The 25112-nt window shown below is 48.3% G+C and overlaps 1 protein-coding gene across 4 annotated transcripts; it reads left to right on the top strand.

Moving 5' to 3' along the window:
• On the top strand, window positions 1–25112 carry TMEM53 (transmembrane protein 53; the record flags this gene model as incomplete). 4 transcript variants are annotated; one of them, XM_084244268.1, is made up of 3 exons in its annotated part: window positions 1–136; window positions 19967–20088; window positions 24459–25112. In XM_084244268.1, 3 exons carry the CDS (start codon window positions 76–78, stop codon window positions 25110–25112), a joined length of 837 nt encoding a protein of 278 aa, XP_084100394.1. The 4 variants fall into 4 exon arrangements, with proteins under 4 accessions (XP_084100394.1, XP_084100393.1, XP_084100392.1 ...); XM_084244267.1 differs by having other exon boundaries at window positions 76–136; window positions 24552–25112; XM_084244266.1 differs by having other exon boundaries at window positions 76–136; window positions 24549–25112.

Below are 25112 nucleotides of genomic sequence, written 5' to 3'. Positions count from 1 at the left end.
GGCGCCCGGCTGAGGTGCGGGCGCGCGAGCAGGAGTTCCGGCGGGAGGCCTGTGCTGAGGGCCCGCACCTTCACCATGGCCTCGGCTGAGCTGGACTACACCATCGAGATCCCGGATCAGCCCTGCCGGAGTCAGGGTATGGAACGAGGGTTGGGTCCAGTCGTGGGGGGTAACTTAACGAGAATGTGGGTGGAGAGCGCAGTCGCGGCCCCGCCCCTCGGCGGGCCCGCCCCTCGCGCCCCGCCCCCTGGTAGGGTCTCGCCGGCCCGGGACTTCGTGGGACTCGGAGAGCCCCGCCCCTCGTAAGCCCCGCCCCATGAAGCCCCGCCCCCTCGTAAGCCCCGCCCCAGAGCGCTCGCCCTGCGGGAGACCTGCTCCTTCCCCGCTTCCTCTGTAGGGTTGGGGCCACGCCCGCCGTCATCTGGTGGTTGCTGAAGGCTCCCGAGGGCAGGGTTCCTGCTGATTGCTTTGTTTGGGGTCTGGCCGCCCACTTCCAGCCTCTCTTCGGCGGTTGTGTGGCTAGGTATGGCTGGGGTCCTGGTATTATTTTCTACCCACTATTTCCCCCGTGGTCCTCGCAGGAGCCGGGGGCTCAGAACCCCTGTGCCCCCTGCTCTCACTGGCGGTGTTAATAGAGCAGTCTCGCGTCAGGTGGAACTCGTTTCAAATTCTGACTCCTCCCTTTAGTAGCTTTGGCAAGCCACCAGCTCTGGACTTCATTTTTCTCGTCTGCATAATGGGGGTACCAATAGTAATCACCCTGTAAGGGTTGTTGGCGGCTCAGCTGAGATTATTTGTGTTAAGCCCTCCCATAGTGCCTGGCATGGAATGAGTTTAGATTTGCATTATTTTCCTCCCCCCAGTCAATCTCATTAAAGAAAGGTGTGTGGGAGGCTCTGCCAAATTAGTAGCCTTAGAGCAGACCTGGGTGTGAGTGATTTTGGGGGCCCAGAGAATGGAAAGTTTGGTGCCTGTTGGGAATTATGGCAGAGGAACCTTGGAAGTAGGTACACTACACTACGGCATGGGCCCAGCCTGTCTCTTGCTTGACTTCACACTGCCTTTAGGCCTACAGTCTCACTGCCAGCTGCGCAATGTTCTTCCTAATGCAAAAGTTTTGATCTTATCACTGCTTTACATAAAACCCTTCAGTGGTTCCTCTTTGCTCTCAGGATAAATCAAGTTTAGATTCCTGAGCATGGCATTCAAAGGCCTTCATAATTTAGCAGCCACTGCTTCCCTCTTTGATCACTATGACCTTCCACTGTCCAATTTGAACTTTATGCTCTGACAATCCCAAATGGTTTTTGATTCTCCATACATTTCTTGCTTCTCTGCTTTTGCCTCTGTCTGGAATGCCTTTCTCTCTGTTGCCCCACACTGCTCCTTCATTTGTCTGGCTCCTTCACTTGAAAGACTTTTAGCTCAGATGTTGCCTTCTTCAGGAGAGCCTGCCCAGGTCCTTCCCACAGCATCTTGTGTGCTTTGGTTGGGGTCTAGGAGGGGAGGGCAGCCCCTAGGCTCCCACAGAGCAGATGGCTCTAGATCAGCATATTTCCCTACAGTTGGATCTGTTAGCTTAGGGCTTTTGGGCTTATGGATATAAAAATATTTTTGAAAAGTTTTTGGCATTAGTGGGAGATGAAGCCAGTTGATATTATTGCCCTTGGAGAGCCTTCAGCTACAAATGGCTGGCAGCCTTCTGCATGGCCAGGAGGCAGATGTGCTCTCTCAGCCCAGGTGGGCAGCCTGGTAGTCTTAGTTCACATTTTTAGCTTTGCCTTTTACTAGTTCAATGGCTGTGGCAAATTATTGAAACTCCCTGAACCTCAGGTTCCTCCACTGTAAATTGAGACTAATAATAGTTCCCGCCTTACAGGATTGCGAGGGTTGACAAGATAGTGACTGGAAGTGTGTGTGTAGAGTAGGGGCTCTGTCTGCTTGTGGTCCCCCTTCACTTCTTTGGGAGGCCTGATCCAAGTATTGGGAGAAATCCCAGGAGGCCATTTTGTCCATTCTATGGCTGCCAAACCCTTCCCGGACAGGATGCTTCCCAAACATCCTGGCCTGGTGGAGGCAATTGGAAGCACTTCCAGTTGTTAGAAACTGATTCCTTTTCTTGAGCCACAATATACCTTCCTGTCATTGCTGCTTTCAATTCAGCAATCGCTGCATCCTGGCTGTGGGTTACTTGATGGTGCCGGTGACTCACGCACAGGCTTCCTTCAGGGAGCTGTGGATTGGGGAGGAGGTGTGAGGGTTTCTAGGCAGGTGGTTTCACTATGATGTGGTAACTGCAGGGCTAGAGGGTCATGGTGGGTGCAACACAGAGCAAGGTAATTTCTCTTCCCTGCTCTTCAGGAGGAAAGCTTCCTGCCTCCCTCAAATCTGTCTTCTCCAAGGGAAAAACTTCCAGGACCTTCAGCTGTTCCTTCTCTGAGGTGGTTCTAATAACCTCCTCCTCCTCCTGATTGCTCCTTCAGACCAACTTGAGGTCACCATGCCTTTCCCTCTCAAAGTGTGTACCCCAGAGGTGAGCTGGAGGTTGCAGGACCCCTTAGAAGTTGTAGTGGCACTGTGAGCCCCCGAATCCATTTGCTTCTTATTGGCAGAGAGCTCCTTTCCTGGATGACATGGTTTCCCACAGTGGCAGTCTTTGGGGGGGGTCCCTGAGATTATCTCTTTTGCAATAACTGTTCAATAGTGGACATGTCTGTAGGACAGTTATATTTGGTTTCTGGAAATGCTTTCCCCCATATTTGAACTTCAAAACCACAAAGCCCAGCACTGTGTGAGTTGACAGAGAAGGGAGAAGCAGCTGCTGGTACATCAGTTAGTTAGGAGGCAGCTGCAGATCTGGGTTCATTTAGGGCCCAAACAGGGCAGCTCAGAATCCTTCTGCTGGGATTCCTACCAGCTACTATCTGTGGCTACCTGGTCTTTGGCTGCCTGGTCTTTTGCTGAAGCCAGTCCGTTGACCTGGAATCTCCCCCATCCTATCCACTCTGCTTCTCTGACCAGTGACCCCCTCCACTTCTGATACTAGCTTCTAGCTCATCTCCTTGGGAAGGTTCTGTTCTTAGGGCCTGCATAGCAGGGATCCCTTTCATTGTAGTGTTTTTCACACTTTGGCTCACTGTTGCCGGGGGCATGGAGAGGATGAGGTGCCAAGTGTGTGGAATGGAGTATGGTCTGGGACCCAAGCCAGAGCTGCCCCTCCTCCCAGCCAGGGAATGGTCAGCTAAGTCCTGCCCCAGGGCCCCAGCTGGCCTTCTTAAAGGTACCATGCTGCTCTCGCGTTCAGGAAGCATTTCCAGAAATAATTGATACACAGAATTAATGGGGCTGAGACAAGGGGCTCACTCTTGTACAATAAAGGCCTTCTGGGGGTTCACAGAGTTGGGGAGTGACAGGTTTATTGTGAGCCTGCTCTTCTGTTAAGCATTGGCAGGGTTCAAAGACAGGTAGACTTGTCTAAACCCTCTGGAAGCCTTCTCTGGCACCCAGGAAACAGTCCATAGTGGTGTGGGCCACCATGGTGGACCACAGGAGTTGGGGTGGCTTCCTGGAGAGGAGTGGTTCAAGCTGGGTCTAGGGTTCGGGAGGGCTGACAGGTAGCTGGGAGGGCAGCAGAAAGAGCAGAAAGGGCCTGGGAAGGAAGGAGCATGGCTGGAGGGGGCAGAAGGCTGTGGCTGCTTCCAGAGCAGGGAATGAGAGGAGAACCCCAAGAGAGGCCTCACCCTCAGGTGAAGAGTGAGTTGGGACTTGATTCTCTTCTCTCTATGGGAACCCCAAAGGTGCTTTTCTTTTTTTCTTAAACAGAGGTGTTTTTCTTCGTTTTAATCACAATCTCTTCTCTTTCACACATTAATAAAATCTCGGGCCTCTCTGGTGGCGCAAGAGGTTAAGATGCAACCTATGAAGCTGTCTGCAGCCTCTGCAGCATGAGTTCCATCCCCAGGCCAGGGAGCAACCCACATGGCACGGCAGACCTCTCCTGACTCACCCACTGCTCCCCTCAGCAGTGTATTTCAGTCATTCTGCCTGTTCTTCTCCCGACTCTGTCTCTAGTGAATCCTCTCACCCCCCACACCTCTGGCCTGTACCCCAGCTCTTGTATGCATAAGTAAATAAATCTTAAAAAAAATAAAATCCCTCACTAATTTGTCTGATCTATACCGGGTGCTGCACTAGGTCCTGGATTTGAGGTTCAGATTTCATGGATGCTTTGTAACCTCCTTACTCTGAGGTTTCTGTTGCACTTATACAGTTCACCACATCCTATAACCCAGCCCCACCAACCTGCAGCTCCTCTCACAACCACCCTGGCGAGTAGGGAGCACTCTTGTGCGGTTTTAGAGATAAGGACAGCTTAGAGAGGGGATGAGATGAATTATCTTGCCCAGGTTACCCCTGATTTCTTCTCAGGAGCCTTACTCCAGAACTTGTGCACACAGATTTCAGTTGCATTGGAAGCGCTGCCCAAGCGTGGTTCCATTTCTAGGAAACAGTTAAGGAATGCACAAAGAAAGAGGTGTCCATTAACCTATTTTTACAACTGCAAAAAATTGGAAACAATATCATGTCCAGTAATGGGAGATTGGTCACCATAAATTATGAACTATTCTGTCGCTGCTCTGCAGCCACTAAAAAGAATGGCGTAGAAATATATAAACTGACAGGCAGAGATGTTCACCGCATATTGCCAAATGGAAGAAAGCAGATTACAAAACAGTACAATTCCAGTTTTATTAGATATTCATTTTCTCCTTTTCTACAGCGAGCATGCATTCCTCGTGAAGTAGTAACTTTGATTTATTGAACTTTCTACCAGGTACCTTGCTTGCTAAGCCCTCTGTAGTCATTATCTCATTTGATCCTTTGTGCTATTAGCCCCATTTTACAGATAAGGAAATTAAAGCATAGAAAACTTGCTCAAGGTTTATTTTATAGTTATTAGTGGGAGCCAAAGATTTGGACCAAATATGGTTTCATACGCTATGTACTTTTTTTATACAGTGTGTACTTCGTGAGGGTTAAGACATATCTTCTTTTAGATACTATGCTACCCTCCAGGGCAGTTATTTCAAAAAGTAAAACAAACAGAAAAATAAATTTAAATTAATTTTCTTTAAATATAGGAACTGTGAAACTGCACAGAGTATTATTGGGGACTAGAGGAAATTGACGTTCCTTCTGCTCTTTGTATTTTAAAAGAAAACTCTAGGTTCTTTGTGTTTTGGTTCTGGCTTACAGATGAAAAGCATTTATTGTCCACAGACCCTTTTCAGCCTTTCCTTTGTCTTCCCCATGTGACCCTGGGATAGATGCAATCTGTGCTTTAGTTTTATGAGTCAAACAGTTATACAATATATGTATCTGTAATTCTTGTATTATTGATGTCCATGTTGCTTTGTTGAGAAATTTCTAGAGGACAAGGGACATGTGAGATTATATTGTTTTGTGGGGTGCTTAAGAAGTGTCAGGGTGGAAAAGAATACTTCTGCCTTGCCAAGGGGCTTCTGGGCATTCTTGACCTGCTTGACTTCTCAACTGATTTTGACTCTGCTGGACTTCCTCCTCCCCCCTTTCAAAATATCCTTTTAGCTCTCATTGCACAAGTGATACATATTGATTTTAGAAAATGGGTTAAGAAATCATGAAAAAGAAATTGCCTCTAATCCCAGGAATAATTGCTATTAATATTTGATGGTTTTTTTCTATGCATAAATATATGCATGTTTATATATGTACATACTGCTTCTCAGCTTGCTTTTTCACTTAATGTATTACTGTTCATTTTAAAACATAGTAGTGTGATTAAGATATAATACACATATCATAAAATTCACCTTTTTAAAATGTGCAATTCATTGGTTTTCAGTATATTCACAGAACTGTGCAACCATCATCTCTGTCTAACTCCAGAACATTTTCATCATCCGCAAAAGAAATCTTGTACCATCAGTGATCACTCCCTGTTGCCCCCTCCATTCAGCTTCTGGCAGCCACTAACTACTTTCTGTCCTGTGGATTTGCCTAGTCTGTACATTTCATATAAATGGAGTCATACAAATTGTGGCCTTTTGGGGCTAGCTTCTTTCACTTTGCATGTTTTCGAGTTCTTCCATGTTGTAACAAGTGTCAATTCTTTGTTGCTTTTTATGACTAAGTTTTGGTGTGCTGTCCTGTGGATACATAACACATTTTGTTTATCTTCTTGCAAGTCTATAAGCATTTGGATTGGTTCTAATTTTTGCTATTGTGAGTGATGCTGCTGTGAATATTCGTGTACAGGTTTTGTGTGGACATACGGTTTTACTTATCTTGGGTAGGTACTGAGTCCTGGAAGTGCTGGGTCATATGGGAGCGCTCTGTTGAATTTTTCTGAGGACAGTTTTCCAAAATGTCTGTACATTTTTACATTCTCACCAACAGTGTATATGGGCTCCGATTTTTCCACATCCCCCCCAACACTTGCTACTGCCTGCCATGATTATAACCATCCTATAGCAGGTATGATGTGGTGCCTCATTGTGGTTTTGATATTCATCTCCCTAATGACTATGAACATCTTCACATGTGCTTTCTGGCCATTCACAGATCTTCTTTGGAGAAAGTTCAGATCCTGTAAATTGGATTGCCTTTTAATCATTAAGAGTTAAAAAATGTATATCCTGGATACAAGCCCCTTATCAGATATATGATTTGCAAATATTTTCTCTTATTCTGTGGATTGTTTTTCACCTTTTTCATCATGTCCTTTGAATTTAAGTTTTTGGTTTTGATGAAGTCCCAATTTACCTATTTTTCCCCCCTTTCATTCCTTATACTTTTGGTCAACTCTGTGAAATCATTGCCTAATCCAAAGTCACAAAGATTTACTCTCTGTTTTTCTCTAAGAGTTTTTTCATTTTAGCTCTTACATTTATGTCTGTGTTTTGCTTCATGTATTATTGAATATGTCCATATGAGGAAACACTTTTCTTTCTTAGAAGTGGAATCACTGAATTAAAGATTGCATATTTTGAGACTTGTTACAGATTCCAAAACTCTATCTCTCTTCCCTCTCTCATTCCTGTCCCCCTTCCTGCCTGTCTCCCACTGCTCTGGCTCAGGCCTCTGCCACGCCTTGCCTTGCAGGTTACAGTAGCCTCCTACCCGTTCATAATGCTTTCAGTGCAGTGTGACAAATGTCGTTGCATTGTGGTTGTGGGTGCTATGACAGTATAGCAGAGGGGTATAGACCCAGCCTGGTGATTTGGGGTGGGAGGGTTGAGAAGGGCTTGGGAAGGGCAGGCATTAAGAGAGGGCTTCCTGAAGTGAACCATGAGCTGACTCAGGTGGAGTGGGCATAGCACAGCATAAGCACGGAGTCAGTATCCTAGGCCACAGAATAAGGAGCATGTGGAGGTTCTGGAGGTGGAGACTGGCATGGGAGCCCAGAGGTGAGTGCTGGAGCTGCTGCTTTCTGGTGTGTGTTCTTGAAAAAGGGACTTCCCTTCTGTTTCAGTTTTCTCATCTGTAAAATGGGGCTGATAACAGTAGCTAACTCCCAAGATGGTTGTGGGGCCAAATAAGGCAGCATGTGTTGAGGTTCTGGCTGGGGTGCCAGTCTCTAAGGCGAACAGGATCTCTGAAGTGCGGAGGCAGCCATGTGGACAGCTTGGAGATGGGCCATCTGATTTGGTTAAGAATGGGAGCTTGAGTTTTGCTACCTCGGGGCCATCTGAGGTAGTGGTTACAAGCTGGTCCCTCAAGTCAGACCACTTGTGTTTGGGTTTCAGCTTCACTCCGTATTAGTTGTGTAAGCTTGAGCAAATTATTTACTATCTCTGTGGCTTAGTTTTTATCTGTGAATTGAGAATAATAATGTTGTAGAGCAACCCCGATACAAAACGGGGTGCCTGACTGTGGGTCCTCACCCGCGCGCTTAAAAGGACTTATCAATGCTCTACTGCAGGCACACGTGAAAGGTTAATAAAAGGTTTATTTACAAGGGAAGGGGAAATGAGGAAATATACAGCTCTGGGAGAAAAGCGGGAGACAAAGTTTTAAATGAGTCCTACCCGATCCGCCGATCTGGAACCCCAAAATGGCGCTCTGAGAGCTGGCCGCCAGCCAGGAGCGGTGAAGCCGGGAGGCGAGCGATCGCGAGCCAGAGAGAGCCCTAGGCCCACGTGTTTGGTTTTTTATATCCAACCTGGCTGCCCAACTCCACCCTCAGGTCCCAGCCACCCTCCCCTTGGTGGTGATGGGATTTGTCTTCCCCAATGTCCTGATGGTTTTAGTCTGGAGTGGGGGTGGAGTCCACAAAGCCTGTATGGGATTAACTCAGGACATCACTTCCCCCTAACAATTCTCCCCTTTCACTTTTTGCCACCATTTCCATGGTGATGAAGATCAAACATATGGATGCTGGGATACAGTCTCAGATGAAAGTTTTCCAGGGTTCCAGTCTGAAAGAAAACGAATCCCTCCAGGTATTGTCCATTGTGGAAAGCAAAAGTCCTCCATTCCTGGAAAAACAGTTCATCAGTCCCAGCCGAAAGAAAACATCTGGAGGCATTAGCCAGAACAAGACAGCAGATATGTCAAGATCACAGGAAAAAAAATGTTAAAATGGTTCAACTTATGCAAAAATGAATTCTCTCAACCTTGATCCCAAACTTTAACAGCATAGCAAAAGTTTGCAATTAAGTCTACTTTTAAACCATTTTGCCTATTTTTGCATAAAATCACAGGGCAGAATAACTAAGCAGCAATTTTAGCTGGCTTTGTTGAAATACTCCATATAGGATCAGAGCGAACCATTGGCATCCGGTCAATGTAGGCTTCAGGTACAAAGTTAGTCTCATCAGACTCCACCTGGGCTTTCCTCTTCTCGAGGGTACCAGGGCATTTTCGTTGGCCGGGTTGTCCAGTCCTGCCAATGGAGGCAAGCTTCCTCACCTTCTTTGGAGGTCTCTGGAACCCTACAAACAAGGCAAACAGGTTCTCCTCTTCTTGGTTCAGCTCTGTTTCAACTTTCTGGAAGAACTCCACACAAAGCCACACAATGAAACTTATGTCCAATTTTTTTCAGTTTAAACAAAATCCCTATGGAAGTTATACAAAAACAGACTCTGAGATAAGTAGTAAAAGATTACTACCACTATTTTTATGCTGTGTTGGTATCAAGGGGAGAGAAAATGCAAATACAAGTTAGCTTTGTTGGAAAAAAAAAAATTACAACCTTGCTGCAGATCCTGGTCACCAAAACAAGAAAACTTTGTGGATTTAGAGCAAAATGCAAAAAAAATCATCAGTATTATTATGTCAAGGAAAACTTAGTAAATATGAGGCGTATGTCCAAGTCTATTCAGTCCTTAGTAGAAAAGTTTTACTCTCAACAGTTCCATCAATAGGAATCTGTTGAGACCTTTTCTCCCTATATTTTCAGAAACAATTTCTGTAGATGTGAAACAATTGAATTATATAATATTACAAGGTGACAATCACCATTGACAATTTACATACATACCAGATACTGCTGTTAACATTTTGTACATACCAAAGTTTTACCATTTTCCCAAGTGACAATGCTTCCCTTCCAGTTTTACTTCATTAGGTAAAATCCAAATAGAAAAAAATTCATCTAATGCCTTTCCCAGGAGGAAAGGGAGAAACTTTGTGGAGTGTCTCAGGAGCTCTACTGAGGTTCCACAAAATTTCCTTGCATCAGCCAAATGACAGGCTACCAAATTTGTACTTGAATTTAGATTTCTGGGAAGCTTTGCCATAAATATCAGAAAAATAACAGAAACAACAATGTTCAATCTCTATGAAGGCACCGGCTTAGTTCAGTAGCACAATGTTGACAATCAAACCATAACCTTTAGTTTTTTTCTCATAACTGGAGACTCTCTTTTTTTTTTTTTTTTTTTTTTTCAACGTCTATGGGCACCATGTATACCAATTAGTCAATCACTTGAGGTCAAGACAAGGACACAAGGAAAGGACATACAGACATACAACATATAGACACAAAGAGCTCATTAGTTACCATTTATCACGCGTGGGATATCTCATGCAACTGCAGTTTCACTCATTGGCCAAAGTAACAAAAAGAAAGCAGAGAAAAAAATCTCAAAGGTAAAAAAAAAAGCAGAAAGTTAAAAAAATAACAAAATCAAAATCAAGATTGAAAACCTTTCTGTGTAAAAAAAAATAGTGGCACCATATGCATGATCCTAGATGTTATTTCACGTCTCCTAAACTTTGAAAAGAAGAAGATTGGTTAGAGCATGTTAGTTTTCTCAGGGTTTCTTCAGGAAAAAAAAATGAGTCCTTGGGTATCCTGTAACAATAACTGGAAAAGAAGTCAGTAACATTCAAGTTTTTGTCTGTTTCTTAAACAAATACCTCAAGTCCTCAATGGGTTCACAAGACCAGTGGGACTTCGTCTCTGGGTCAGTTCCTCCTGGGGCTTTCTTAACTCTGGAATGATGTACCCAGGGTTTTATGCCTGCAAGTTTCAGAGAAGTATGTGTGCTCAACAAGACATCATAGGGACCAGTCCATTTTTCTGACAGCTGGTTTTGAGCATCCCCGCTCTGCCAAGTCTTCAGTAAGACCTGATCTCCAGGTTTGAAGGGATGCAATGGTTGATCAGGAGGCATAGAGATCCTTGAGGTTGCAAAGTTATGAATCACTGCCAGAACCTCCTGGATGTGTTTCACATATTGCGTGATCCGGCAATCTTGTGTTATTTCCGGACTGGCTTTCAGAACTGAGGCCTGAAAAGGTCTTCCAAACACAATCTCAAAGGGGCTTAATTGTAGCCCACTTCTAGGTGCCACTCTTATGCGGAGGAGGGCAAGGGATAGTACCTGGTCCCAACGAAGTTGTGTTTCTTGGCACAGTTTTGCCAAGGTTTTTTTCAAGGTGTGGTTCATCTTTTCTGTTTGCCCGGAAGACTGCGGTCTCCAAGCAGCATGCAATTTCCAGTTTATCTGTAACGCACTGCTTACTGCATGGGTGACATCAGAGACAAATGCCGGCCCATTATCACTCTGGATAGAGTCCGGCAACCCAAAGCGAGGAATTATCTCTTTCAGTAGCTGTTTGGCAACCTCGGAAGCTTTTTCCGTCTTTGTGGGAAATGCTTCCACCCATCCCGAGAACGTGTCGACAAAAACCAAGAGATATTTGAAATTGCCTGTTGTTCTAGGCATTTGTGTGAAGTCCACCTGCCAGTCCTCAAAAGGACACTTGCCCCGATATTGAACCCCAATGGCTTTAGGGTGGGAGTTAGTCTTGGGGTTATTCCTGGCACATAATTCACAACCTCTGCTGATCCGTTGTGCTATTTTGTGTAAATATGGGCCCTTCAAATATGGGCGCACTGTTTCTAATAAGGCATCTCTCCCATAGTGAGATCCCTCGTGAAGATGTTTTAGCACCGGATATACCAGGGCCTCCGGGAGGAGTATCATCCCATGAGAGTTTACTCTCCAAGTAGAGCTGGGATCAAACTCAGTAAATCCCCATGCACGAGCTCTCTCCTCATCCCGCTCGGTGTATTCAGGAGCATACTGAGTCAGGTCCACAAGAGGGATGAGTGCACCCTGGAGGGCAGAATGGGCAGAACGGGCAGCGGCCTTAGCCACCCGATCGGCTTCCCTGTTGCCCTTTGCCATGTCAGACCCACCCTTTTGGTGGCCAGGACAATGCATCACGGCAACAGCTGATGGTAAAGCTACTGCCTTTAACAGGGCCAGGATTTCTAATGGATGTTTGACATCCTTGTTACTGGCAGTAAGAAGTCCCCGCTCCTTCCAAATGGCCCCATGCATGTGGAGAATCATAAAAGAGTACTTGGAGTCGGTAAATATATTGACTCTTTTACCTTTCGAGAGTTCCAATGCACGGGTCAGGGCTATTAATTCAGCTTTTTGCGCTGATGTACCTGCCGGAAGAGCCTTGGCCTCCACGGTGTTCTGGAGCGTCACCACTGCATATCCAGCACATCGACGGCCTTGGTCCATGAAGCTGCTGCCATCTGTAAATAGCTCCCACTCTGGGTCTGGCAGAGGCTGGTCAGTTAGATCTGGTCGGCTGGCATACACTGTGTCTATGGTTTCTAAACAATTGTGGATTAAAGTGTCATCCTCAGGTCCATCTGCATTGCTTGGAAGCAGTGTGGCGGGATTCAGGGAGTTAGAAACCTGCAGCTTCACATTAGGATTGTCTAACAGAGCTGCTTGATATTTTCCCATTCGCCCGGCAGTCAACCAAAGTCCACCCTTCTGCTCCAGCAATGTCAAGACCTGATGTGGCACACACACAGTGATGGGCTGACCCAATGTAAACTTCTCTGCCTCATGTAGGAGGTCACAAGTGGCAGCCACAGCACGCAAACATGGAGGCCATCCCTTGGTGGTGTGGTCCAATTGTTTGGACAGATATGCAACGGGCTGCATTTCTGGTCCCAACAATTGGATTAGTACTCCAAGGCCAACACCCTGTCTCTCATGTACATAAAGTTTGAATGGCTTCCTAAGATCTGGAAGCCCTAATGCTGGTGCTGAAATCAACTTTACTTTTATTTCTTCAAAGGCCTTTTGACATTCTGAGGTCCAAGACAAAGGTTCAGAGTCCAGGCCTTTGAGAGCATCGTACAAGGGTTTTGCTATTAATCCAAAGTTAGGAATCCAAATCCTGCAAAACCCAGCCATACCCAAAAATCCACGCAACTGTCGCCGGTTGCTGGGGACTTTAAGGGCTGAAATTACTTGTTTCCTTTCTGTCATCAAGCTCCGTCTGCCTTTCCTAATTTCAAACCCCAAATACGTCACCGTTTGTTTACAGATCTGTGCCTTTTGGGGTGACACCTTATAGCCACATTCTGCCAGGTGGTTCAGTACCACTATGGTATTTTCCAGACAAGATTTGTAGTCTGGACTTGCAATCAATAAATCATCTACGTATTGCAACAAGACGCCCTGGTTTAATTGAACCTTCCTGAGATCCCTGGCCAGTATTTCCCCAAAAATAGTTGGGGAGTTCTTAAACCCCTGTGGAAGCACAGTCCAGCAATACTGGAGAGTGCTCTTGGACTTAGGGTCTTGCCACTCGAAGGCAAAAAGCGGTTGATCCTGGACATCTATTGGGATACAGAAAAAGGCATCCTTCAGGTCTAATACCGAAAACCACCCAAAATCACCAGGTATGGCAGTTAATAAGGTGTAGGGATTAGGCACAGTGGGATGTAAATCCCGAACAATGTCATTAATGGCCCTTAAGTCTTGGACAAAACGGTACTCGCCTGTATGGGGTTTCTTCACTGGCAGAATCGGAGTGTTATACGGTGAGCGACAGGGCCGAATGAGTCCAGATTGAAGGAACCTTTTCAATACTGGCTCAATTCCCCTCAAGGCTTCCTCCTTTAAGGGGTATTGCTTCCTCCTCGGGGTTCTACTCCCCTCTATCACTTCTATCTTTACAGGTTCAGCATTTTTCGCACGTCCTGGGGTTCCATCAGCCCATACCCATTTACTTACTCTTTCAACAATTTCTGGAGGTAAAATTTCACCTTTCGGTGGAACATCTTGAGTAAGCAACATCTGGAACCGCAGAGCATGCTCTGGAGGCACCTGTAGGTGAAGCCTCTGATGTTTTGGTGAGAATATAATTCGTGCGTTGAGCTTACTTAAAAGGTCACGACCAAGGAGAGGGATTGGACACTCTTCCATGTATAGGAAGCTGTGCTGGAGCTGTGTGGTGCCTAGCCGGCACTCCAAAGGTTGCAGGAAGGGTGTCTGTTGTGACTTCCCTGTAACCCCAATGACTGCTGCAGTCTTTTTGCTCATTTTAGTTAATTTCGAATTCAAAACTGAGTATGTTGCTCCAGTGTCCACCAAGAAATCAATCAGACGATCCCCCACAGCGAGGGTTACCCGGGGCTCTGAGGGGGTTATTCTAATGGGCTTCTCTAGATCTAGTGGAGCCCCCGGGCACCCCTATTCTGCATCTGAACTTTCTCCATGAACTATCATTTGTCTCCTTTCCTCTGCACTCGACTCTAGATTCCTTCTACTCTGTCTGTATTCCCTCCTATCTTCACCTGAGGCTCTACCCTGTGCTGTCATTTGTCTCCTGTCCTCTGTACTGGGCTCTCGATTCCTTCTCTGTCTGTATTCCCTGTCATCATCTGAGCCTCCACTCTGTGCTAACATTTGTCTTCTTTCCTCTCTCCTTGGTTCCTGGTTCTGTGTGCTCCTTCTATATTCCCTCCTGTAACCCCTACGTGAATCATCATGTCTTGGGGTTCTCTGTCTTCTATCCTGCCTTCTATAATTATTGCGTCTGCCGCTTCCCTGTAACCTGGGACAACTGTACTTCCAATGTCCCTCTTCCCTACAGAAAGCACACTGATTTCTTCCTAGGGGTTCACGTCTCTGTCCATTATTGTTTCCCTGAAACCCTGTTCTGTGTTCTCTTTGTAAAAAAACAGTCGCAGGTTTCGGTCTCCTGTGCTCTCTATTATTATAAACCCTGAATGCCAGGTCCACTACCTGGGACGGACTCATCTCAGTGACGCCGTCCACCTTAGCTAACTTTTTCTTTATGTCTGGGGCACTATGGGTAATGAAAGCCGTAGTGATCAGACGAGCATTTTCTGGGGCATCTGGGTTTATGTCCGTGTGGTTAGTGTAAGTTTGAATAATCCTCTCAAGGAACTCTGACGGATCCTCATTAGCTCCTTGCTCGAGTTCCAATATTTTGTTAAAGTTTTTTTGTTTGGGGATCCCCTGCTTCAGTCCTACCAATAAGCATTTTTTATAGAGATCCAACATCGCCGTTCCTCCATTGTTAGGGTCCCATCCAGGATCTCTCTCTGGGACAACAATCTCCGGCTCTGGGGACTGCCTATCCTGTTGGTGGAGACGGTCAGCCTCCTCCCTGGCTTTCCTGAATACCATCCTCTGCTCATCCAGCGTTAATAAAGTATGCAGCATGGACTGTATATCTGCCCAGTTAGGGCGGTGGGAGACAAAGATAGAGGCAAACAAGTTCGCCATCCTCTGAGGAGCCTGCCGGTACGAGGGAACAGAGCTCCTCCAATTTAGGAGGTCCGCAGTACTGAACGGATGGTGCGACCAAAAGTACCCAGCAGGTCTCCCATGTTCATTTAAGCCACCCATTGGCATCTGGCGAAGGGGAAACTGCCCTGCCTCAGGTTGATCCTTCCTGCCAAAATGGGTGCCGAGTCTAGTGTGGGGAGGGGACGCCATTTTAGTGTCCTCCCCAGAGGGCAGTGGAGGCTGTGCAGCCTCAGGGGTCTGTACGGGAGGGGCTTTGTCACGTGGAAGAGGATTTTGTCCTCGTGTATTTAAAGTATTTAAAATATGATGCTCCTCCTCTTCTAACTCTGCTCGCTGGCTGTCCTCATGGAAAGGGGAAGGTCTATCCTTTCTCTGCACCATTAGCCTAGCCTTCGCCTCCGCCATATCTAATTTATGGAGGGCGGCCTGCATCTGGTCCTGCATACCTTTAAAAGCTGACTCAAAAGTCCGATTTTGTTGTTGCACTTGAGACAGCATGCTTTGATAAGCTGACTCAAAAACGTTACGATTTTCATCCCTTATACTCTTAATAGTTAAATCAAAAACCTGATTTAGTTGTTGTATGGCCACGTTAAAAGCCTGAATTTGTTGTTGCACATTCTCAGTATGTGAAGTAGAACTTCTACCTCTCACAGAAACAAGAATGTAGCAAACTGCGCTTACACATATTACCAAAAAACCACCCAGAAGCACAGTCTGTAAAGGGATGGCTTGTAAACCACCCATGTATGTATACAATAGTAAAATCACGTGCCATACACCAGGCTTCATCAAATTATTTATATTAATGAAACTGGTGGTGATATTTAATGGAAGAAGGCTGCTCAAATTCAAGGCCGGAAGGAAACTGAAAGAACTCAGGCTAGGGATGAAACTGTATAGGCTCATGGTTGAGGCCATATTTGAGTCAAAACACACCCACAAGGGCTGTACGCACAGGGAAAAAAAAAAAAACAGACTTTTCAGGACTAGAGACAAATATTATACTGCTAGTCCTGCAGAACTAGTGCGCTTATGGTGACCAACGCAAGGAATGTTACTTTGGGCTGGTCAACCGCGGGTGTAACTTGGAAACCACGCTGGGCGCCAAACTGTTGTAGAGCAACCCCGATACAAAACGGGGTGCCTGACTGTGGGTCCTCACCCGCGCGCTTAAAAGGACTTATCAATGCTCTACTGCAGGCACACGTGAAAGGTTAATAAAAGGTTTATTTACAAGGGAAGGGGAAATGAGGAAATATACAGCTCTGGGAGAAAAGCGGGAGACAAAGTTTTAAATGAGTCCTACCCGATCCGCCGATCTGGAACCCCAAAATGGCGCTCTGAGAGCTGGCCGCCAGCCAGGAGCGGTGAAGCCGGGAGGCGAGCGATCGCGAGCCAGAGAGAGCCCTAGGCCCACGTGTTTGGTTTTTTATATCCAACCTGGCTGCCCAACTCCACCCTCAGGTCCCAGCCACCCTCCCCTTGGTGGTGATGGGATTTGTCTTCCCCAATGTCCTGATGGTTTTAGTCTGGAGTGGGGGTGGAGTCCACAAAGCCTGTATGGGATTAACTCAGGACATCACTTCCCCCTAACAATAACTGTACCTTGTTCATAGGACTGCTGTGAGGATTAAATGAGTTGATATATAAAGAGCTTAGAGTAGAGCCTGACCATTGATTCTTTGCTGTGCTTGTTTTGGTTTTCTTGGTGATGGGAAGGAAGAATGTGGAATCCAGAGAGGTGTGTGATGGTTCAGAACAAGGCGGATTTGCTTGCTTCGGTGGGGTGGTGCTGTCTTAGAGTGTAAGTGGCACACCGAACCAGTGAATCTTCAGGGCTGCGGGGCAGTGGCCAGAGGTCTGGAGATGTCAGCAGCCTAAGAAGGAGGGAGGGTTGACAGGGGATGGTGAAATGAGCATAAAAGGAACAGGGGCTTTTACAAGAGGGTGGAGGAATTGTGATCCGGATGTGGCAATAAATAACAATAGCCACAGCAATTACTTTTATTACTCTGGAAAGGGCAGTGGGGAACAAGAAGAATGCCAGCTCTTTTTTCTTGGGTCCATTCTTCACTTTGCAGCCATGTGTTCATTCATTCAGCATATTTCTACTGAGTGTCTGGATGGGGCCGACTGTGGTGCTGGGCACTGCAGATGTGGTGATAAACATGGCAGACCCAGTTCCTGCCTTCACAGAGCCTGCTGGCTAAGGGGAGAGACAGGCAGTCAGCAAATGATTGTGAAAATCATCAGTCAGCCCAGATTATACTGTGCCGTTCCCCAATTCCAGAATTTTATTCCTTCTCCACTGCTACAGAATAAAATGCTGACTCCTAACCGTGGAGGTGCTATGGGATCAGGCTCCACTTACACTCTTGGCAGCTCTCCTGATCACTGCTGCCCCTTCACCCAGGCTCCTTACTCCCCTGGATTGCTTGCTGTGGCTCAGGCAGACTGTCACTTTTCCATCACCCCCTGCCCTGCACATGCCTTTACTCCCTGGCAGGCTGGTCACTGTCCCTCTCTCAGCCATGTTGCTGGAGCACCATGGACTTCTCTGGATTATAGCACTTCATGTATGAAATCAGAGAGGGCAGACTGGCTCCAGTGGGAGGAGGTCATGAAAGACTCTGAGTTAGAGGGGGCACGAGCATAGGCCCTGGGAGGAGAAAGCCTCAGGGGGGTAGGAGATGCCTGTGGGAAGAAAGAGCACCTAGTGGCTTAGGGGGAAGTCTTTGAGTGTCTAGCTGCACTGGCCTTGTCCCCAACCCCCAACGCTTAGGAACACTGAAAAGCTTGGGCTCTGGGAGTTGGTGAAAGGTGCCCGTGAAACCTGAGGTGGAGTAAAATGGAGTTACTGATCCCAGCGGAGGAGGACGGTAGGTCAGAGGCCAGAGCTTTCTGGATCCTCCTCTCCTGGGAATGCGCAGTTGGACTGCTGTTGGATGGTGCTGGCCTGTACTGTGGGTGGCTACCAGGGAGATGACCTCCCTTGGTTGCCTTCTCTGTATTTGTGATCAGGCCCAAAGCCCTGTCCTGGCGATGCGTGACGGAGGGGGACCCTCTAGGCTGTGGGAGAGGAATCTGGGTTCATACAGCAGCACAGACCCACTGGTGCAGGTACCAGAAAGCCAGCTACTCAGCCTGAGGTCCAAAGGCAGATCCAAATGGTAGCTGTTGATGACCTGCCATAAGGCTGCCGCAGCCTGGTAAACACCCCTGGTGAGGACAGGCTGTGGCCCCAGTAAAACTCACCTGTGGCCTTTTCCATCAGATGAGTGGGTGCTAAAGAGCTGCCCTGGGGGTGGACAGGGAGACAGACACCAGACTGAGGGAGAGGGAGAATATTTGGAGCTGCCTGAGTTAGAGCTGTGGGTTCATCTTTCTCCTCAGAGGCCAGGCCCAGCCTCAGGGGAGCCTAGGGGGCTGACAGGGGGCAAGGGACTGCAGTGCTTGCAGCTCCTGCTCTAGGCTGAGTTGTACCCCAGCCCCGGATCCCATGGGTGAGGGCAGTTAATCTCCAAAGGCTGGAGTCACCACTGTTGGAGAGCAGGAACATTATGAACTTCTCAATCACATTAATTTCCGCAGGAAATTGTTGTCTTCCTTTTGTCCAAAGGTTAGTGATTTATATTTACCATCCTCTTAACTAGCCCTGAAATTTACTGTTGCCAGGTCACCACCAGCGTCCATAAATCTCAGGGTGGCAGCTAAGCACAGTCAAGTGACTTGAACCTTGGAAGGGTACATGCCAGCCCTCTTGGGAGGGCAGATAACTAGCTGCAGCAGACAGCCCCTGGGGGGACGGGTCTCACGTGGCAGGGAAATGCAAGGAGGCCTGACCAGAGATGCAGGGAGGCCTTTCCCCAAGCAGCCCTGGAGGAGGCAGCTGGTTGTGCCTTAGTACCTCCCCGAAAGGAGACCTGCTTCTGCTTGCAGACGGGGCTGGCGGCACAGAAGGTATCGAGCAGCCTGGGGTGGAAGCAGGGCTCAGCCCCAGCTCTACACTTCCTGTGTGACCTTAGGCAAATTATTTATCCACTTCCTGCCTCAGTTTCTGCACCTATAATAATATGTCAAATCTCAGTAAATACTGGTCACTACTTATTCTCTGGCAGGATAGGGTGGGTGATAGGTCTGGGCCCTTGTAATCAGCCTGCTCCACTTCCCTGCTTATACTTTCCTACCCATTTCTCTGCTTAAGACCCTCCTCCCTCTGCTTACGGTTTTAGAACAGGGACTTATTCTGTAAAGGACCAGCAAGTATTTTAAGTTTTGCGAAGCTTTTGTTCTTTGGTATAACTCTTCACTTCTGCTGTTTTAGCATGAAAACTGTCATAGACCATAAGTAAGTAAGTGAACGTGCATGCCTGTATTCCAATAAAACTTTATTTGTGGACTTATATGTCATATAATTTTCACATGTCACAGAATACTATTATTTTGCTTTTTTAAAGCCATAAAAATGTAAATACCATTTTTATTTTTAGCTTGCAGTTTATACAAAAACAGAGTTTGGGTGGATTTGGCCCAGGGCTTCTGGTTTGCTGACTCCTGGATTAAAAAGTGAAATTGCATGGAGTAGGTGTTTACTTTTCTCACCTGGCCTGTGCCTTTGCATCTCTAAAGAAAGGTGCCCTTTTGTGTGTGTGTGTGTGTGTGTGTGTGTGTTTTGATGACCCTGCAGTGCCTCCTGAGAGGCCTAAAAGCAGGGGGACAGAGGAAGAAGCCCTGTGGGAACCTGAGACACAGGCCCTGGATTGGTACCCAGTGCTCCCCTGCTTGCAGCCACAGTGGCGCTGATTCTGCATTGGCCAGCACCCCACCCCACATCCCAGCTCAGTTCTTATAGCCCCACCTTGTCTGTGTTTCAGAGAACAGCTCCAACCAAGATGGGAAGGAAGCAGGGGCTCGCCAGCCTTTGGTGATTCTCCTGGGCTGGGGTGGCTGTGCAGACAAGAACCTTGCCAAGTACAGTGCCATCTACCACAAAAGGGTAAGTACTGCAGCGCCCTGGGGCTCTGTCTCCTGTGGCTGCTCTGTGGGGAGCTGGAGCCTTGGTCACCCCTCTCTGGACTCAGTGATGGCTAACCACTAATGTGGCAGGCCTGGGCATGGCACCAAGAATGGCCTGAGGAAGATGATGGGGTCATAGGGACTTTGGCTGGATTATCCCCCGTATGCAGCTGTGTGGCCTGGTCTGTCCCCTTTAACCCCCTGACTGGCCTCCCTTGCTCCTCAAAACCCACAGTAGACAGGCTGTCCTGATGTGCTCTCTCAGCTGTGGAGTAATCCCTGACTTGGAGGCTGCTGGTTGGATGCGACTTCTCTGGGCAGCAGGGGCCTGGGCTGGGTGTGCTGGCTCAGTCTGTGCTCCTGGGACTTCCTCCTTTTCTGCCCAGAAGAGTTTCTGTCTTGGGGTTGACGATGGCACCTTTCACATCCCCAGGATAGAATCTCTTGGAAAAGAGGTTCATACTCGAGGTTTTCCTGCTTCTTCTTAGGACACACCAAGAGTTGGATGTAGAGGTTGTGGTGATTAAAGAGAGCCTTAGGAGGGCCTGGTTGTATTTTGAAACCCCTTTCACTTCTTTGCCCTCTGGCCTGGGCCTGCCCAGAGCTCTCAAGGCAGGGAGATACCAGTGCAGGCGGCGCCAGCTGCTCACTGGAAGCCTTCCACTGAGGAGGAGGGGAGCAAGGCCAGCTGGCGCTCCCTCCTCTCAGCCTCTTTCCACTGACCCACATTTGCACTGCGCCTGAGGTGTGGGGTGGCCCTAGAATGGAGAGGGTTGGGTGAAAGGCCTCCCTGCAACCAACAAGTCTGGTCCTCTGGCATAGCCTTTGATAGCTTGCTTTACTCTGCAAGTATTTCAGCGGCATCTGAATCCCACTTGCTGGACTACACTTGCTTGCGGGCAGGCAGAGGAATAGGAATAGGTGAGTGTGGCTAGAACAGAATGAAAGAAAGGGCAGGTGTCAAGATGGGAGGATGGGGTGGGTTCTTGGGGGATCCAAGCAGGGGTATGAATTTACTTTTGTGCTTCCCAAAGGCCCTCCCTGCAGATCTTTCAAGGATTAGAGGGGTGAGGAGGAGGGAGCTAGCAAGAGAGTTTGTTGCAGTGGTCAGGACTTGGGGGCTGGTGGTGCTCGGGCAGGGAAGTCTGTGGATCTGGGTGCTTGTTAGGAGGTAGACGGGTAGACTAATAAGAGATTGGATGTGGGCACAGCTTGGAGGGGTCCAGGTTTCTGACTGATGCACTTCCCAGGTGGAGGGGGTGTGTTTATTGAGGCAGGGAGTGCTAGAGGAGCAGCTGTAGTTTCTTGGGTGGATGAGGCTGTTTCAGGCAGCGTGGAGGTGGCATGGAGAAAAGGGCGTGGAACGGAGCTCTGAGGAGTCTGAGCTTGAAGAGGGAAGATGAAGAGGGTCCTAGGAGGAAGGAGGAGTGGCCAGAGGTGGACAGGAAAACTGAGGAGAGCATCACGGAATCCACAGAAAGCATCTTTGAGCTGCTTGAGAGGGCGCGAGGAAAGGTGTTATGGGGGCAGACAGCCTGGGGAGAAAGTCTTCCCAAGAGAGGCAGGCGGTTGGGGTGGCAGGGCTGGTGGAGGGGTCACCTTGGAAAGGAAGGCGTTGCCTTTGCCCTCTGGTTTGGATATAGGATGGGTGTGGAATTTTTATTTCCTAACCCAAAACTCCTGGTACTTTGTTATTTAAAAGAAAAAATAAAAACACCTTATTCCACCACCTGGAGATGCTCCTATTTGCACTTTAGTGCAAGATATTCTTTCAGCATCCCCCCCCGCGCCCCGTATCGTTCCTTTACTTAAGTGAAAGCTACCGAATATACTACTCTATATCCTGCTTTTTCTCAGATCACGATTTCTGCCTTCCCATGTTAATACATTTTCATCTCATCTGGTTTCCAGGCCATATTCAGCTTCGCAGCTAGTTTTCAAAGTCACCTTTATAGCGGTTTTCTCCCCAAAGGATCTGATTTTAGACCACACAATGTTCCTTAGACCTCTTTTAAATGTAGAACAGACCCTTTTTACAGGATCCCAACTTACTGAAGCGCCCCAGCTTGGAGAGCATTTCTAGGAGTACATGACCCCGAATGCTGCCAGAATGAGAACAGGACGGGGGCTGACAGGCGGCAGGGGAGCTGACCATTTGAGACGCTCTAGGTGACCTTGGTAAGAGCAGAGTGGTTGTCGGGATTGGAGTTGAGCAAGGGGTTGTGTGTGACATTGGTCTAGGAGAGGGTGGGCGTTCTGCGTGTTGGAGGGATGTGGTACAAGGCAGAGGCTGTAAGAAGATGCTTGGTTGGTTTGAGCAGGAGTCTGGAGAGAGGAAGAAACTGAGAATATAGGAGAGGGAGGTGAGGACTGACAGGACTCCGGGACATGGGATCGAGTATGCAGATGGAGAGAGATGGTGTCTTCAGGGAGGGAGGAGAGGCTGGGATCGGGCATGCAGTGAGACCAGGGTCTTGGCGCAGGGGTTTCTAGGGAGGTGGTAGCAGAGATGCCCAGCACCCCAGAAACCTCGAAGTGAGGCAGACCAGCAGATGCAGGGAAGCTTGGGGTGTGTGTGTGCCTTCCACAGGGGTGTTGGGCATTCATAGGGTGAGCGCTCTGTGTGTCCTCACTCACAGCTGATGTGGAGTCAGAGGCCACATGCCGTGTGTGCCACACGGTGCATTCATAGGGATTGCTGGGTTTATGTCTGCATCACAGGTAATTCTGTGTGCGCACATGCACTCTTGAAGTGCAGTGTACAAGTCATAACCCGCCAGTGGTATATGCGCTTGTGTGTCTTGTGTGCTCAGGGGTGGCGTGGTGCGCGCACTGTTAGTGAGTGGTGGGAACTGTTGAGTATCTGATCTGTGGGGCTTGAGGTGGATGAGCTGTGGGCGTGTGCAGTGGTGCTTGCATCTATAGGCAATGTGGGTAGGTTGGGGATGGGAAGACATTTCATGTTCCACTGGGGAGTCAGAACAGAGCACTTTGTGTAATTTCCCAGAGCTAAGGGACCAGGTGGTATCAGGGACCCCCTCTTGGGAGGGGCGCTTAGGGCTTGCAAGGGCCTCAGTAAGAACAGTGCCAGGAGGAGCTTGGGCAGATGTCAGACTAGAGTGAGAGGGAGGAACTGAGCCCAGGGGGCTCATGGCAGGGCTACTTCCACTGTGGCCATTCAAGTATTGTGCCCATATGATCTTCTTTGGGTTATTCTACCGCCACTAGGACTACTTCCAATTATTTGATAGTTTACTTTGGGGCAGGTGATATTTTGGACACTTGAGATATAATTTTTTCATTCTGTTTTCACCATAACTCTGAGATGGATGTTATCCAAATTACAAATGGAGTCAGACTCACCAGAAAGATGAAGTAAATTGCTCTTTATCCTGGTGGTGCCAGGAACTGAACTTAGACTTTCTGGCCCCAGAGCCTGCCCAACTCAGCTTCCTCTCACATGGGGGCCTCTGTCTCTGAACAGGTTCATGAGAGGGGGTTAAGACTCAGGCAGGGTGGCTTTGGCTGCCTTTTCTGATTGACTTAGAAGGGGATCCATCTGGAGAATTGGAGGTGTACGTGACCCAATATTGAGGGATCAAATAGAGAGTTTGGCTCAGATTTTAGGATTTGAGGAACAACAGCATTTAGTAGGTTTTGAATTTCAGGCCAAGTGGGAGGAATGGCCCCAGCCTTGGAACCAGGCAGATTTGGGTGCCAGGTTGCAGCTGCTAGAGAGTAAGACTCTGGCTCAGAAGCTACTCAGGGCTTTGTGGGAAGGCGGCAGTGGCCAGAGACTGACATGATGTGGTCCTGGCTCACGAGTGGCCTCTTGTGGTCAAGGCTGGGGCCTGCCAGCTGTCTCAGGGGCTAGGTCTTATGGGGGTACCTTCCTGCGTCTGGGAGGCAGGAACCATGAAGAGCAAAGTTGCTGAAACAGGGTCTACCTGAACAGCAAGGCTTTGTATGTGGTGGATTTGAGCAGATGAGGGTAAAAGGTCAGGCATGAGATGGGGACAGAGAGCTGACCAGAATGAGGAGACTTCTCTGGCCAGTCTAGATGTTTCCAAAGCATGCTCTGGGCTCCAGAATTCACATACCACCCCAGGCTGAGGCACTTGACCAGCATGAAGTGACTAGTCCACAAATGGGCCCTGAATCGACTTTTTACTCCAGAAGGCGTCATGTCTCTTGAGTAACGAGGTGGCATCCAGGCTGCAGTAGATCCTGAAGCACTGCTGAGCTTCTGGGCCTCTGAAATTGTAGTTGCTGGGCCCCTCTGACCTTAGCTTGTACCCACGACCTCCACCCCATCCCGGAGGACCGACCAGGCTTCTCTCCTCTCCTCAGGGCTGCATCGTGATCCGATACACAGCCCCATGGCACATGGTCTTCTTCTCCGAGTCCCTGGGCATCCCTTCACTTCGTGTTTTGGCCCAGAAGCTGCTTGAGCTACTCTTTGATTATGAGGTTGAGAAGGAGCCCCTGCTCTTCCATGTCTTCAGCAACGCCGGCGCCATGATGTACCGATACGTACTGGAGCTCTTGCAGACCCATCGGCGCTTCTGCCAGCTGCGTGTGGTGGGCACCATCTTTGACAGCGGTCCTGGTGATAGCAACCTGGTGGGGGCTCTGCGGGCCCTGGCAGCTGTCCTGGAGCACCGACCCGCCGTGCTGCGCCTGCTGCTCCTGGTGGCCTTTGCCCTGGTGGCGGTCCTGTTCCACATCCTGTTGGCTCCACTCACTGCCCTTTTCCACACCCACTTCTATGACAGGCTCCTTAATGCAGCCTCTCGCTGGCCCGAGCTGTACCTCTATTCGAGGGCTGACCAAGTGGTCCTGGCCAGAGATGTGGAACGCATGGTGGAGGCACGCTTGGCACACCAGGTCCTGGTGCGCTCTGTGGACTTTGTCTCATCTGCACACGTCAGCCATCTCCGTGACTACCCTGTTTACTACACGAGTCTCTGTGTCAACTTCATGCGCAGCTGTGTCCGCTGCTGA

Source organism: Talpa europaea, assembly GCF_964194135.1.
Source record: "Talpa europaea genome assembly, chromosome: 9".
NCBI lineage: Eukaryota > Metazoa > Chordata > Mammalia > Eulipotyphla > Talpidae > Talpa > Talpa europaea.
The sequence above is the reverse complement of the archived record's forward strand: the minus strand, read 5'-3'. Positions and strand labels throughout refer to the sequence as shown.